The 14702-nt window shown below is 61.6% G+C and overlaps 1 protein-coding gene across 2 annotated transcripts in view; it reads left to right on the forward strand.

Annotated features, from left to right (window-relative positions):
* The window catches only part of PEPD (peptidase D), a 135941-nt gene extending 121669 nt beyond the window's left edge, over nucleotides 1-14272 (forward strand). For both annotated transcript variants that reach the window (XM_023229059.1, XM_023229058.1), the window contains exons 13-15: nucleotides 9787-9971; nucleotides 13139-13330; nucleotides 13741-14272. In XM_023229059.1, the coding sequence (XP_023084827.1) occupies nucleotides 9787-9971; nucleotides 13139-13330; nucleotides 13741-13878 (515 nt within the window). In that variant the 3' untranslated portion in view covers nucleotides 13879-14272. The remainder of the gene's footprint in view (nucleotides 1-9786; nucleotides 9972-13138; nucleotides 13331-13740) is intronic.
* The last annotated feature ends 430 nt before the right edge of the window (nucleotides 14273-14702 follow it).

Here is a 14702-nt window from a genome sequence, read left to right on the forward strand (position 1 = left end):
GGCTGTTTCCACGTCCGTAAATGGGGAGGCAGCGACTGACTCATGGAGACTGAGTTAAACTGTGTAAAGCACCTACAAGGCCGCCTGGCCTGTGGCACTGCCCTGCAGGGGTCACAGTCACTACTGTGATGGCCATGTTGAGGCCAGGGCGGGCCTGGTGTTTCTCTCTCCTATCGGCCAGCGTAGGCCAACCTGTCATGTCCCCACCCCTCCCAACCCTGGGCAGCCTGCACAGGCCCCACTGCTACCCCTTGACCTCCCACTGCATGCCATTGATGCCATTGATGTCTGGCAGGGCGGGCAGAGGAGGTCCCCTGGAGGGAAGCCAGCATCCTCCCAACAAGGCCAGCTTTCAGGAGTTCCCCCTGGGCACCTCCCGCTGTCACCATCCCGCTCAGCCAGGCTCCTTCCGAGTGACTCCTGGGTCCTCCATAGCCCTGGCAGGGGCGGAGTCCAGCACCCACAGGATCAAAGCCCAGCTCTCTGCTCTGCAACAATAGAAACCGTTTCCCAGCAGTGATGGGAGGTCCTGGCTTGTCACCTTTGCCCGGAGGAGAGAATTGAGGGATGTGGTCTTGTCATGTTCTTGCTTCAAGTCTTCCAGGGCTTCAACACAGCCCCCCTGCTGTAGTCCTTGGATTCCCCAGAGCCTGGGCAGGTTCCTATGGGCCCACCTTGTGCTGGCCACCCCCTAGGCCTGGCCCTCTGCAGACACATGGCTCCCACAACTCTGACTGAGATCTGTTTGGCAGCTGCCAGGCTCCAGCCTGCAGTGCAGAGGGGCTTTCCCCGCCCACGCCGGCCCAGGCACAGCTGGCCCCCAAGGCAGTCAGGCTCTGCATCTTTGGTTATAATCTACAGAACAGTCCGCAGCCAGTTTGGTCATTTGGTGCTGCCACAAATTCACAGAGGTGGAAAATCAGGACAGAACTGGGGCCAGGGCCGCAGCAGCATAGGACAATGGCCCTGCACTCACAGCTGGATCGTCTGGCCAGGGCCCGCCTCAGCACACAGGCTCCAGCCACCTTCTGCAGCCTGGAGTCTCTCCATCTGGGTCATGGTCAGAGATCACCTCATGTTGGCCAAGCCCAGGTCGTAGTCCAGCCCCTCAGCTTGCCCCCACCCTCATCCACTGCCTCCCACCCACAGCTATACAGACCTCCAGAGAGACAGGCAGGCCCCTGTGTAGGGGAGCTCAGGTGTCCTTCAGGAGCCACGTGGGCTCAACGCAGGCAGAGGGGACAGCCCAGTAGAGCAAAGCTGCAGAGTCCAGGATGCAGGCCCCAGACCCAGAGTGCCCTGAGCCCAGCCCCAGCTCTGCTGCCTGCTGGCCAGGTACCTTACTTAAGCCCCAAACAGACCAAGGATAGACCCCTGCTCTCCTAAAGCAGAGTCCGGTGGGCCTGGCCAGCTCTAGGCTGTGGCATCTGGTTAGACACGGAGTGCCCTCTGTTAAGGACCCACAGAGAGCTAGCAGCTGCCCAGTGTGCCCTCAGTGTTCAAGGAAAAAGGAGGAAAGAAAGATCTGGAGCCTCCAGAATGTGGCCTCAGAACTCAATGGCTTGGCAATTGACTAAACAGTCCCTGTGGCCCCACAGCCCATTGCTGGGATGAGTTGCAGCCTCGATCACTGGCCCAAGTATTGCTTCAGAGGGGCCCCCAGCCACCGTTGCTTTCAGAGGAGGCAGACTGTGGGCAGGCCTTTCCAGATGGTGTCCAGTGCAGCCTAGAAAGCCCCGCCAGAGGCTGAGGAGCCACGGAGAGACGCTGGGGGCAGTGCCAGGCCCCAGCCCCACACCCTCACGCATCCAGCAGGAACAGAGCTTGACAAACGCATGAGTGCAAGCAGGTGGACCCCAGATATATCCCAGAAGGAAGACGAGACAGAAAATCCAAAAGTCAATAAGCTTGTGATGGGGCGACAGCGCCGATCGGACTCACTTGGTTTAGCGGCTACCAAGGAAAACAGCATTTTGTGCGGAATTGCTTTGCTTAAAAAGCAGGAGGCCGGGCTCAGTGGCTCACACTTGTAATCCCAGCACTTGGGAGGCGGGCGGATCACTTGAGGTCAGGAGTTGAAGACCAGCATGGGCAACACGGAGAAACCCTGTCTCTACTAAAATTACACCAATGAGCTGGGCGTGGTGGCTCACGCCTGTAGTCCCAGCTACTCAGGAGGCTGAGGCACGAGAATCGAATTGCTTGAACCTGGGAGGCGGAGGTGGCAGTGAGCCAAGATCGCACCACTGCACTCCAGCTTGAGTGATGGAGTGAGACCCTGTCTCAAAAAAACAAAGAAAAGGAGCTGCCACCCCTGAATATGAATATACAGGTGTCTCCAGGCAAATGGGTGGTGAGGACAGAAGAGTGCCAGAGGGTGTGGCCAGCGGGCCCTTGTGGGTAAAAGGAAGAGGGAGTGACAGCGTGAATTCCCGTGCCCCTGTGAGAACCACAAAGGAGGTGCAGGAAGGGACGGGGCAGAGTGCTCGCTGTACCCCTTCTTATTCTTTCTGACTCTTCAGCCATAGGAAGCATCCCCCGTTAGCTGTCAAATCCAGCCTCCACGAAGCAGTTGCCTGAGGGGCACCACTCCTCCTTCCTTCACTCTGGGGATGAGAATTTCTTGCTCAGTTTTGAATACCAGGAGTCACTTGAATGAATGATCAGTGTTTCAGATCCAGCAGGAGGATTTGGCAGGTGAGCTTGGCCTGCGGTGTATTCACCTGGTATCTGAGCACACTCCTCTACCCTCCGCGGAGGGCCCTCCGTCAGGCACAGCCTCTCAGGTGGACCAGAGTCTCTCAGACACTCTCCACGTACAGGTCTGGCCTCCCACTCTGTAGCCGTGCCAAGGTGGGCTGTGTCATTGCCAACTGTGTCACCATCACATCAAGTAGTAGTATCAGACATCCACGGGCACTTGTGAAATCCAGATGTCGAGGAAGTCAGAGCCCCAGGCTGCAAGGGGCTGAGGGTCCCAGCAGTGAAGCAGAGCTGTGAGGGGCAGGGGCCCACCGAGCCCAGCAACCCTGGACCCCCAAGCATCAGGCTGAACAGCTCAGCATGGTCAGCCGGCAGTGCCGGGCCCATCAGGGAGCCAGAGGCAGCACCAGGCCACGGGCAGCAGAACGGCGGATTGACACAGCACGGGGGGCTGAGGTCTGGGGGGTGTTTGGTGGGAAAGCCTTTGTCTTTCCCCTCGGTCCTGTGCTGAGACGGGGGATGGCCCCGTCCTGGGTGGCCTCATCTGCAGGAAAGCCTGCTGCGGCCTGGGCAGGACCTGGATGACATCGCCACTGCTGGCATCCTGGCCAGCTCAGTGGCCCAACTCAGCAGCCGCAAGTCTGTCCAGAAAGTGGCCAGGCCTGTGGGTGAGTCCCCAAGCCCCACGTGGCACTGAGAAAGGCCTGAGCTGGGTCTCCCGTCCTGTGGTGCTGCCTGGTTCATGCTGACTCTTGGGGCAGGCACAGGCCTCAGGCCTGGCAGGGGTGTCTGGGGCCACCAGGCCAAGCCCAGCTAGGCTCGTCGCAGACCATGGGAGGCAGGTCCTTGCCCAGCCCCACTCCCGCCCACCACTGGGCTTCGCTGCCCAGACCCAGCCTAGGGGGTCTGGAGGATCCCTGTGTAAGGGAATGGAGCAGATCCCCAGCAGGCCCCCCCACACCTACCACCCGCACTGAGCTGTGTGACACTGATGTCCCCCAAGGGCAGAGTCGGACTCCATCTGGATCACACACAGTGAAGGCCCGTGGGGCAGGCCCTGGGCCCACAGAGCTGCCCTCCGGATGGGGCAGGTCACCTCCCATAGCATCAAGGAGGCCGTGACCAGGTCAGCCCCCTGCCCTGTCCCAGCGGAAATGCCCTGGGTTTGTGGGTTCAATTCCTGGGCCAAGACAAACACCCCACCGAGACTGCCCGACTGCATCCTGTGACCTTCCAGGGAGAGTAAATAAAGCAGGAAACCCCATAGCTAAGCCCAAAGGAGAGGCAGGAAAGAATGATCAGGACCCTGGGGAGTTGAGGAATGCAGGCCTTGGCCCCCCGATCCTAGGGCTGGAGGGGGAGCATTCCTCACTGTCACTCACAGTCGGTGAGGAAGGAGGCTGCGACCGGAACACTACCCTGCTGCTGGGAGTCCACAGGCGGGTGGCAGGCCAGGCCCGGCCCGGCAGCTGCAGGACCTCGGGGAGCACCATGCACGGGAGGCTGGATGGGATCCAAGCTCAGCGTGGCTCCTGTGTTGGGGCAGGCTGCTCACCCCATGCAGACCCTTGCATGCATGGTGAGGGGAACGGGGGGAAGCACTGCTAGGATGGATGGGTGAGCCTGGCAGGGTGGCCCTGAGCCAGGGTCTGCATTGGCACAGCCACAGCAGGAAGGCTGTACCTAGAAGCAGCACAGCTGTCCCCGTCCCATGGGCTCAGTCCCTGCAGCCACCCTGAAGCTCCAGAGGACCCCAGCACTGAGGGCCCCACACCCTCTGCCTATAAGCCTCCTGCAGCCTCGTCTCCCAGCCCCCACCCAGCTCCCTCTCCTCCTCGCCCACCTGCCCTCCTTGGCCTCCCCGCCTTCCTCTTCTTTTTCCCGTGCTCACCCAGGAGCCTCCTGTGCCCTGTCACTGGGGGCCCAGCTCCTATCAACCTGGAACAGCAGTGGTGGCCCACGATTGTGTTTCGTCCCCACTCCTGGCTCTGTCCCTGCCCTCAGGGTCCTGGCCACTTGTGACTGACGGGGTGCTGCTGATGTGAGGTCAGAGGAGGGGAAAGAAGTGGCAGGAAGTGTCCCCGCCTCCAAAACAGGCCTGACGGGGCAAGAGGGGGCACTGAGGCGTGGGGTGACCAGGTGGCTGGCAGGGACCCAGCAGCACCGGCCCCGGCCCACCTGGCATGTGTCTCCTGTGGCCCCGTGGTCAGGGGCACCTCTACCAGCTTTGCTCCTCTCCCAGCCAGCGCCAGGGCCTGGGGCCAGCCGCTAGACTTCCGGTCAGGCCTCATCCTCCGAGACGGCATGGAGTGCAGGGCTCAGGCAGACAGGCATGGCAGCCATGTGCCACCCCAGCCGCAGATTCCCTCAGCGGCAAGCGCCAGGACGAGGAGGGCTGTCTTCAGTGTGGGCACCATGTCCACCCCTCCTGCCGGCCACAACGGTGAGCCAGTTCCCTGGCCTCTTCTTACTCCTTGGGGCACTCTGCCAGGGTGTGGGGGAGGAGACTCAAGGAGCAGCCTGGGCCAGGCGCGGTGGCTCAAGCCTGTAATCCCAGCACTTTGGGAGGCCGAGACGGGCGGATCATGAGGTCAGGAGATCGAGACCATCCTGGCTAACACGATGAAATGCCGTCTCCACTAAAAAATACAAAAATCTAGCCGGGCGAGGTGGCGGGCGCCTGTAGTCCCAGCTACTCCGGAGGCTGAGGCAGGAGAATGGTGGGAACCTGGGAGGCAGAGCTTGCAGTGAGCTGAGATCCGGCCACTGCACTCCAGCCCCGGCGACAGAGCGAGACTCCGTCTCAAAAAAAAAAAAGGAGCAGCCTGGGCCAACACAGCACCCTGCTCTCGCACAGGGTGAGCGGGTCCCCAGAGGTCTGGCAGCAGACCGGGTTCTACCCACATCCCATGCAGGGTGGGGTGAGCTGGAAGTCCTCAGCCCCAGGTCAGCTCAGCCAGCCCTCAGGGCCTGCCCTGGGACCCCGGCCAGAGCCTGCTGTCCTGCACCCCCAGAGCCTGGCTCACTCCCATCCATCCCGAGGGCCATGTTCCGCAGATGAAGCACGCTCTTTGTCTGGAAGCAGCTCTGAGGATGCTGCCTTTGTAGCTGGGTCAGGCCCCGGAGCCCCTGGGGCTGTCACACTCCGGGTAGGAGGCCTCGGGGCTGTGATGGATGCTTTGAGGCTCCAAGGAGCTGGCCTGGGCCCTAGGCCCAGCAGGAGCGGGTGCTGCCTGAGGAGACCAAGTGGACTCAGAAGACCACCCAGGGGCCACTCTGGCCACACGTGGGGACTGGGCGGCGGGAACAGCGGGGCTTGTTCCTCTGAGCCCTGCCATTTCATGGGCCCATGATGGGACACTAACCTAGAGGCTGCCCTGCCCATTCTAGGGTCTGAGTACACAGAGGAGCAGGGGATGGGGCACAACACTGGCTGCAAGAGAGCCATGAGGGAGGCTGGGGCTCCCCTCATTCCAGGAGTTTACCAAGCACCTGCTGCGTGCCAGGCAGACAGCAGGGTACGGGCACTGCCCTTGCAAGGCCCAGAGGTCATAACCAGACCCAGCTGTGCTGTGTGTGCCATGAACTCTCAAAGCACAGGAAGGGGCAATCAGAGAGGGCTTCCTGGAGGAGGAGCCTCAACACAAAGGCCCACAGGAGGAATGGGAGCACATCTGGGAAAAGGGGCTTGGAGGAGGTGGCCCCCGCTAAGGAAACAGCAGGTGGGGAGGGCCAGTTCTTGGGACCCATGGCCTTGGTCCAGCCGCCCCTCCCAGGAGTGAGTGAGGGAGAGGCTGGAGACCAGGCCAGGCTGAGAACCTGGGCTTCGAATGGGGCTGTTTGCCCCATTCGTTCTAAAGAGATGGCCCAGGCATCCGAGGGTTGTGCAGCGGAGGAGGGAGCTGGGCAGACTGCAGGAGGGGTGGGGCAGGTGCAGGGGTGCTCTGGAAAGCCAGAATGAGGTTTGGTGCTTGCTGGGGGTTGGGGCATGCAGGGCAGCTGCTGCCCAGCTTCTGCTGTGTGATTCCCAGTGTGGCATCTAGCTATAGGTTGGCTAGGGGCTGGGGGTGCCTTCCAGCCTGGACTAGAGAGCTTGACGGTATCGCCAGGCTGCCAGGGTGGGAGGAGCCTGAGAGGGCCCAGGCTGGCAAGGGAGCCCTCAAGTTGTGCCCACCCCACCAGCCTAGTGCAAGGACAGTGACCCTCACACACTCCAGGGGCCCCCGCCCAGGCCATGGGTGGTTGTAACCACCATCCGGGCCAGACGCTGGGGCCAAGTTGCTGGAGGTTGAATCACTGTCACAACCCTAACCACACACAGGCAGAAACTCCCCGCTCCCGGCCAAGAGAGTTGTGTGCAAGGCCTTCCCCGAGGGTGCACGGGCGAGGAAGACCAGTGGCGCCGAGGGGACCCCCGGGCCGGCACGTCCGGGCGGCGCCGGGCCTGCCCCCGGGAAGGGCCACCGCGGAGCATGATTTATACCTGATTCCCGCCCTCTGCGGAGGCTGGGCCAAGAACACAGCCCACTACTGAAGTTAGCCTGGTTGGAAGGCTGGCTGCACTTCCCGGGGCTCCCCTTTGGTGACCAGAGAAGGGCCCGTCCAAGAGGAAGCAGTTGAGCTGGGCTTGGGGCACGAGCCACGCACAGGAGACCTCCCAGCACCACATGCCAACTTTGCAGGCTGTTGGGGGACCTGAGGGGCACTCACTTTATGCCGGGCCCAGCGGTGCCCTCGGGAGACCCCCACCCTCGAAGTGAGACATGAGAAGCAAACAAGCAGATCTGTCCAGGGGACTGCTGCAGGCTGGATGGACGGTGCAAGGAGAAATCACCAGGCCTGGGACAGCAAGGCAGGAAGGTCTCCCCTGAGAGGGGACAGCTCTTATGCAGAGACCCCCTCGGATGAGGCATCACAGGCCAAGGCCTGGCACAGGCCACAGCAAAGGGCCTGAGGTAAAAAGGCCTGTGTGCCTTAAGGTGGCCTGGTCTCTGGAGGATGCGGCAGCAGGGAGGAAGAGCAAGGTGGGCCAGGGTTGTCCGGGCTGGGGTCTCAGAAGAGCAGCAGCAGAGGCTGGGCAGGCTTGGCGCATACCCTAGGAACAAATGAACATCAAAGTGTGGAACCGGGGCTGGCTGGTCATGCACAATGGAGGAATGGTGTCCGGGGTGCTGTCCCCAGCCCCCAGGTGACAGAGGCTCACAGAGGTGGGGGAGCAGCCAAGTGGGCTCCAGTTACTCAGGTCTCCTTTTCCGGGATGCTGTGCCCTTCAGAAAAGCCAGGGGTGCAGGCTGGGCCAGCCAGGGGTGTATGTGCGCCCAGGGCTGCCCCAGACACAGGGCAGTGGCAACCAGAGTTGCCCCAGGCCTACCTGGGCTCTCCTCCATGCCAGACCCCAGGATGGCCGCCCCCACCTCAGCCCCTTGGAGGCTGGGGCAGGGAGCTGGGCTCTGAGGAGGATCCCCGCTCTGTGTGGCGGGGGGGGGGCAGGTCTGAGCGTCTCCACCCCTGCCACCCTTAGGCCACAGCCATGGCTGAGGCGCTGCGCTGTGAATGGCAGGCAACAGCCCTACTGCCTGCCCAAAGCCGTGCGCCCCCAGCCCGCCTGATACCCAGCACCGGGGTGGCCAACTCTGGCACTAAAGGGGTCCCAACATGAGGGACTTGTGCCCAGTGAGTGTCGGGGCTGATGGCCTGTGTCCCAGTGTGGACTTCCATCCCTGTTCACCAGCTGAACCCATCATCTGCCCTCTGCCAGCCACAGAGTTTCAGAATCCTGCCTCTCACAGCCCAGCGCTCGCCAGCTCAGGGTCTCCTGGGCCCCTCCCACATCAGCGATCGGCAGTGATGGGCCATGCAGGGCAGGCTCTGGCTCTGCACCAAGGCAGGGCCTGGCAGGGAGGCCCTTAGGAGCCAAGGTCACTCCGCCTGGTGGGGCTGGACCTCACCAGGAGGTGCCGCAGGGAATTGCCGGGTGCCCTCTCCAGCCAGTGAACTGCGCGTTGATCAAGGCCCCCTGCCACGCGCCTGGCCATAGTGTCCTGGGGCCCCAGCCTCTGCCAGAACATGGCCTGCCCAAACCCAGCCCCCATGGCGTCAGGGCAGGAGGCCTCACCTGCCTCGGGTCCTTGTCTGGTGCTTAGGCCAAGTCCAGCAGTGGAAGCTGCCATGAGGAGAGGCTGATGCTGGGATTCCACAGAGTCCGGGGCAGGGGGACGGGCACACCCTTGGGCTGCCGAGACTCTACGTGGGGGGCTCTCCAAGGGCCTCCTTCCTAGGGGCCATGCTCCAGAGCCTGTGTGGCCCCCAAAGCTCTGTGCTTAGGAAGTTCTCTCCATGGTGGCCTTCGCCCCACTAACACGTGGCAGAGATGAGTTGGATTCGAAGCTGGGGCTTGGACATCTGGGCTCCCCTGGAGATGGTGCCGCTGCTGTTGGCAGGCGGGGCCCCGGACCCCTGCCAGCCAGCTCGTGGGGCCGTGCCAGCCACACCTTCTCCCCAGAAACCTTTGCTCCTTGCCGCAGCTCCGGGGTGACTCTTCCCCATTCTGGGATGTGCAGGGACCCCTCTTTTCAGCCGCGGGCTTCCCCGCTGCGCCACAGCAGCAAAGCCCCGTCGGAGCTCTGAGCCAGGGTTTGGGCGTGAGCCTCAGGGCCAGGGCCCATGGAGTTTCCCAGTGTCTGCTATTGGGGGAGACGTGCACATTTCTCCTCCTGGTGCCCAGGGATTTGGCTGGGTTCCCCTGGGCCCAGAAGCACAGGCTGTTCAGGGTGGACACGCCATGGGCTACAAAGTAGACCCAGGCTGGGCCCCTGGCCACAGGTGACAGGAACCTGTCCCTAGGGGCAGAATGGAGGCACAAGAAGGGTCCTGAGGGCCAGAGCTTTTGCTGGGAAAGCTCAGCACGGGGGGCCACCCTAGTCCTTGTTCCCCTGGGCCCCCGGTGTAGTGCCCTTGCCCCTTACCTCCCCCTTCAGGCCCTCCCACCACAGCCAGTGTGAGGGCTTCATGTCTCCCGGCCCCTGGCCCTGTGGTGTTGGCTGCTGGGCTCTGTGGCTCACAGCAGCTCCCTCTGGCCCACAGGTGTCTGGTGGCCCGACATGCACCGCCTGGCAGACCGCATCCACCTGGAGGAGCTGGCCCACATGGGCATCCTGAGCGGCAGCGTGGACGCCATGGTCCAGGCCCACCTGGGGGCCGTGTTTATGCCACACGGGCTCGGCCACTTCCTGGGCATTGATGTGCACGACGTGGGAGGCTACCCAGAGGTCAGTCAGTGTGGACGTGGCAGGCAGAGTGGCTTGCCCATCAGCTGCCGCTGAGCCTGGCCCCCGGGGCAGGGTGGGACTCTAGGAGGCAGCAGGGCTGTATTGGGATAGCAGGGATGGGCCCCCTGGCTCCCTGTGGTACACGGAGGGCATGAGAGGGGGGGATCGGGGCCCTGACCAAGGCAGGGATGCATCCATGAGCGTTCCACAGACCTGGACATAAAAGCAGTGCTGTCTGCACTCTGGGCCCTGGTGTCACCTGCCCAGAAGGTGGCACACAGTCAGGATACGGTGCATGGGGCCCCACGGGACAGTGGTGCCAAGGACAGGTCTTTGTGATGGAACTGCATGGCACCCCTCACATCCAGCCGCCTCTGGCTTCATTTAGACTTAGGGAGTTGATGAGGCTCCACCCACTGGCGACTCACCCTGGCCCCTCACAAGCCCAGAGCAGCCTGCTCTGCTGCTGGTTCGCCCTCTGCCTCCCAGGCCCCTGGGCCACACACCTGTGACCCTGCAGCCTCCTCATCCCCAGGCATTCTGGGGACCCTTGGCAGATAAGGGAGGCTGGGGGCCATCTCCAGACAAGGCTCCCCCAGCCCTCAGAGCACCACTCAGAGGGTACGTGAGGCTTGGGAGGTCCAACTGGGCAGGTGGCTACGGCCTCTCAGCTGGGCGGGCGGGGCGCGCCCGTCCCTGCCCTTGGCCAGCTGCCCAATGCAGGGGGCTGATTGTGCAATCGTGCACGCCCTGGGGCCCCCCAGCCGGTTAGCCAAGACGAGGCTCGGCCTCTTGGCTGCAGGGTGTTTTGAAAGCACTAAGAATGATTTTTTGGCAGGGTGGGGGCGGTGGGGGGAATTGCTTAAGAGAAGCATTATTATTCAATTATTTTTTTCCTCAAGTGTAAACAGTTAAATTTGGAGAAACGAAATCAGTTTTAATTTCCTAATGTCTATTCATCCCATTGTGCGCAGGGAGCCAAGAGCTGGGCCTTCCAGACATTGTTAGCTGAGGTTCGTTATTCATTAGTCGCCAAAGCGCTTTTTTTCCACCAGCAAAAATTGGCAGCAAACTGTTTTCATCTTTTCCAGTAAGCACCTCTTTGTGCTCAGAGTCTATTCTTCTGACAGATAAACATTGTGGAAAAAATATGGCTTTTCCTATAAAAGTCATTTGTTTTATTTCAGGCCTGCAGACACATCTGGGGCTCCTCTGCTTGGAGCCCAGTAAAAGTTATGGCCTTGTCAAGCCCTGTGCCCAGAGGCGGGCATGGGCACGGTGAGGGCAGGACCCCTCCCCACCCTTGAAGGCTGCACTTCCTGGACCACAGGGGCTCCTGCCCTCCCTACACGCCCAGCTCCTCCGCTTCTCTTATGACCGCGCCTGCGCCCTGTTCTCAGCAGGTCTCCCGGGCAGGCCCCTAGAGCCAGCACCCTGAAGGGGCTACTGCATCGCTGGGCTGAGGCAGGCCTTGCCCCTGTGTCCGCCGGGGATCCCTTCTAATCTTCCCCCACCCCCAGTTTCAGTGGTGGACCTCAAGATTTCAGAGGGGAGGAAAGTTCGTTTCCCTGGCAAAACGAACCTGTCCCCCAACCGTGTAACGGTCAGGGGTGGGCCCATGGGGATAGAGGGGTGACTGGGAGGAAGGAAACCTGACGTTGGCAGGCCCTCGCTTCCCCCAGACCCCTCGTTTCGACCGCCGTGGGGTGGAGAGACAGGGACGGGCGCTTCAGGAGTAGCATGAAGGAGAGGGATGGGCGGCGGTGGGGTGGGGGTGCCTAGCGCAGGCTTTGAATGACAGGGACGAGAAGGTCCTGGAGCAGAGACCCTGGGACCCCCAGCAGCTTCTGGGCAGGAGACAGGCCTCAGCTGAGTCCACATGCACCTCTCACTTGCGCAGAGGGAATGTCACTCCATACGGCTCCTCAGCCACGGGGCATCCCTGCCCTCCGGCCTCGGCTCCCGGTCAGCAGCCCAGAGGCAAGTGTGGTGGGGCTGGGGCCGCACTAGCCAGGCTGTGGTGCCTCCTCCTCGCCTCCCGCCCGGCCTGCTCTCTCCAGGTCAGCGTGGCTCTCCCTGCCCGCCGTGGAATCAGTCACAGCCTCTCTGGCCATGCCCAGCGTGGAGGCCAAGCCAGCCTGTTTCTGGTTACCTTACGTGAACTGCTAATTGGAGTCTGATGTTCTTGGCCCCCAAACAGTCAGAAATGACAGCTCCCGCTCCAGCAGCTGGGCTTCCTGGGGAGGGAGTGCAGCGCGGCAGGGCAGGCTCAGACCCTGACCAGAAAGCGTACTCGTGCCCACTGGCTCAGAGGCCCTGGCCACCGGCCGGATGGTGCCCCAGGGACCTGGGGCGAGCAGGAGCTCTCCTGTAATTCCCCGAGCACCCGCTCCTCTCAGCTGTGCCTGTGAGTGGACAAGGCCAGGCTGGGTGCGCGTGGGGCAGCGTGGGGTGCAGGCAGGGTCACCTGCAGGGAGCGGCTCTACCACCGTCCCTCAAGCATCCTCCAAGGCTGGGGGCTATTTCCCAGGGCCCTGCCGTAAGGCCCAGAGCACTCCTCTGGGAGCCACACCCGCCAAGCCACGCGCACACGGCACATGTGCACTGGCGCACTAAGGCTGGCAGACCCACCCTGATGACGGCACCTGTCCTCCCTGGACAGTCACACGGAAAACCTAGGCCTCGGCCTGGGGGAGTTGGGACCACGATTTCTGGGGCCAGTTTCCACTTGGGCTGCCTGGAAGGAAAGCTGTGGCCCCAAGAGGCTTCATAGCTGCCTTAAGAGCTTTTTTGGCTTCAGCGGTTTGGCATCTGCCACTCCTCTGGCCAGGAGCAGGGCCCGACTGAGGGCAGCCCCACCCTCAGCAAGCCCCGCAGGCCTGTCGGGCATATCGCACTGGGTGTGCACATGGGCGGCCACGGGGCTTCCCAAGCGAGCCCTAGGGCAGTGTGGCCAGGGACACTCAAGATCCGGGGGTACGTGCAGGGTGGAAGGACTTATCAGGGTGCCCACGGCCCAGCACAGCAGGGGCGAGCCTAGGCTGAGGACCTCAGTGGTCAAGAGAGCCCACGAGACTGGCGCCAGCCCTCACGTGCCCATCTCTCCTGATGAGGCCACGGCGAGCCCTGGAGCTGCTCATCGGACCCCTCATCTCTGTTCCCCACAGGGCACGGAGCGCATTGACGAGCCCGGCCTGCGGAGTCTGCGCACTGCACGGCACCTGCAGCCAGGCATGGTGCTTACCGTGGAACCGGGCATCTACTTCATCGACCACCTCCTGGACGAGGCCCTGGCGGACCCGGCCCGTGCCTGCTTCTTTAACCGCGAGGTCTTGCAGCGCTTTCGCGGTTTTGGTGGGGTGAGTGCCCGTGGGCCCCATTCTTGCTCCCAGAACATCTGCCACCTCCACTGCAGCTGCAGACTCCTTAGTCCCAAGACAGGGGCCCTGGTGACGCCTTCCCTTGAGGTGGGCTCGGCTTGCCCCTTCATGTGGTCTGTCACGAGATGGAGCCTCACCCCTCAGTAGGGACAGACAGAGATCCTGCAAAACTCCTTCCTGCTCCAGGGGCTCCCATCCACCTGGCAAGGACAGGGTGAGCAGGTGACGTGAGCAGATGGCTCCATGAAGGAGCCTGGAGGCCACTTCCCTTTCCCAGGGAGTGTCAGCTGCTCCCACCCCATGGTGGGGTGGGCCTGGAATGGGCCCAGCCCTCTAGCCTGGCACATGAGGCTGCTCTGTGATAAAGTGTGTCTGTCGGCTTGACCCAGGTCCGCATTGAGGAGGACGTCGTGGTGACTGACAGCGGCATGGAGCTGCTGACCTGCGTGCCCCGCACCGTGGAAGAGATTGAAGCATGCATGGCAGGCTGTGACAAGGCCTTTTCCCCCTTCTCTGGCCCCAAGTAGAGCCAGCCAGAAATCCCAGCACACCTGGGGACCTGGCCTTGCAACCTCTTTTCGCAATGGGCAGCCTGCTGGTCAGCACTCCAGTAGCGAGAGAGAGCACCCAGAACCAGATCCCAGCTTCTGCATTTGATCAGACCAAACAGCGCTGTTTCCTGGGGAGGAAACACTTTTTTAATTACCCTTTTGCAAGCTCACACCTTTAATCTGTTTTATACCTTGCTTATTAAATGAGCGATTTAAAATGATTGAAAATAATGCTGTTCTTTAGCAGCAACTAAAATGTGTCTTGCTGTCATTTGTATTCCTTTTCCCAGGAAAGAAGCATTTCTGATACTTTCTCTCAAAAATCAGTATGCAGAATGGCATTTGCAATAAAAGATTTCCTAAAATGGTCCTTTGTGCACGGCTTCCCCTTTATTCTTTATTCCTTTGCAAACGAGCATTTGGGACCCCGTACACCCTGAAAAGATGGCTCACCTGGTGTCAGTATCAAAAGTCGGTTCCAGGAAAAGGGTGCTGGCGGCACAGGCCCTCTAATGGCTGCTTCTGCCTAAACTGGCCTGGTGGGACAAGGGCAGAGTCCTCCCGGAGGAGCCTGCTTTGAGCCCCTGGGACTCGGGGCTCTGGTGTCACCCTGTCACTTGCTGTAAGGTTTCCCAAGCCTAACAGGATCAGAACCACTGGGGCATTTGGTAAGAGATTCCTGGGACCCCCTCAGACCATCTGACTCAATCTCGAGGGGCAATGGCCTAGGAATTGTGTATTTCACAAGTGCCCGCCAGATGCTCCTGACAGACAAGTGTGAGCAGTACGCCCAGGCAAGG

The sequence above is a fragment of the Piliocolobus tephrosceles genome, chromosome 21 (genome assembly GCF_002776525.5).
Source record: "Piliocolobus tephrosceles isolate RC106 chromosome 21, ASM277652v3, whole genome shotgun sequence".
Taxonomy (NCBI): domain Eukaryota; kingdom Metazoa; phylum Chordata; class Mammalia; order Primates; family Cercopithecidae; genus Piliocolobus; species Piliocolobus tephrosceles.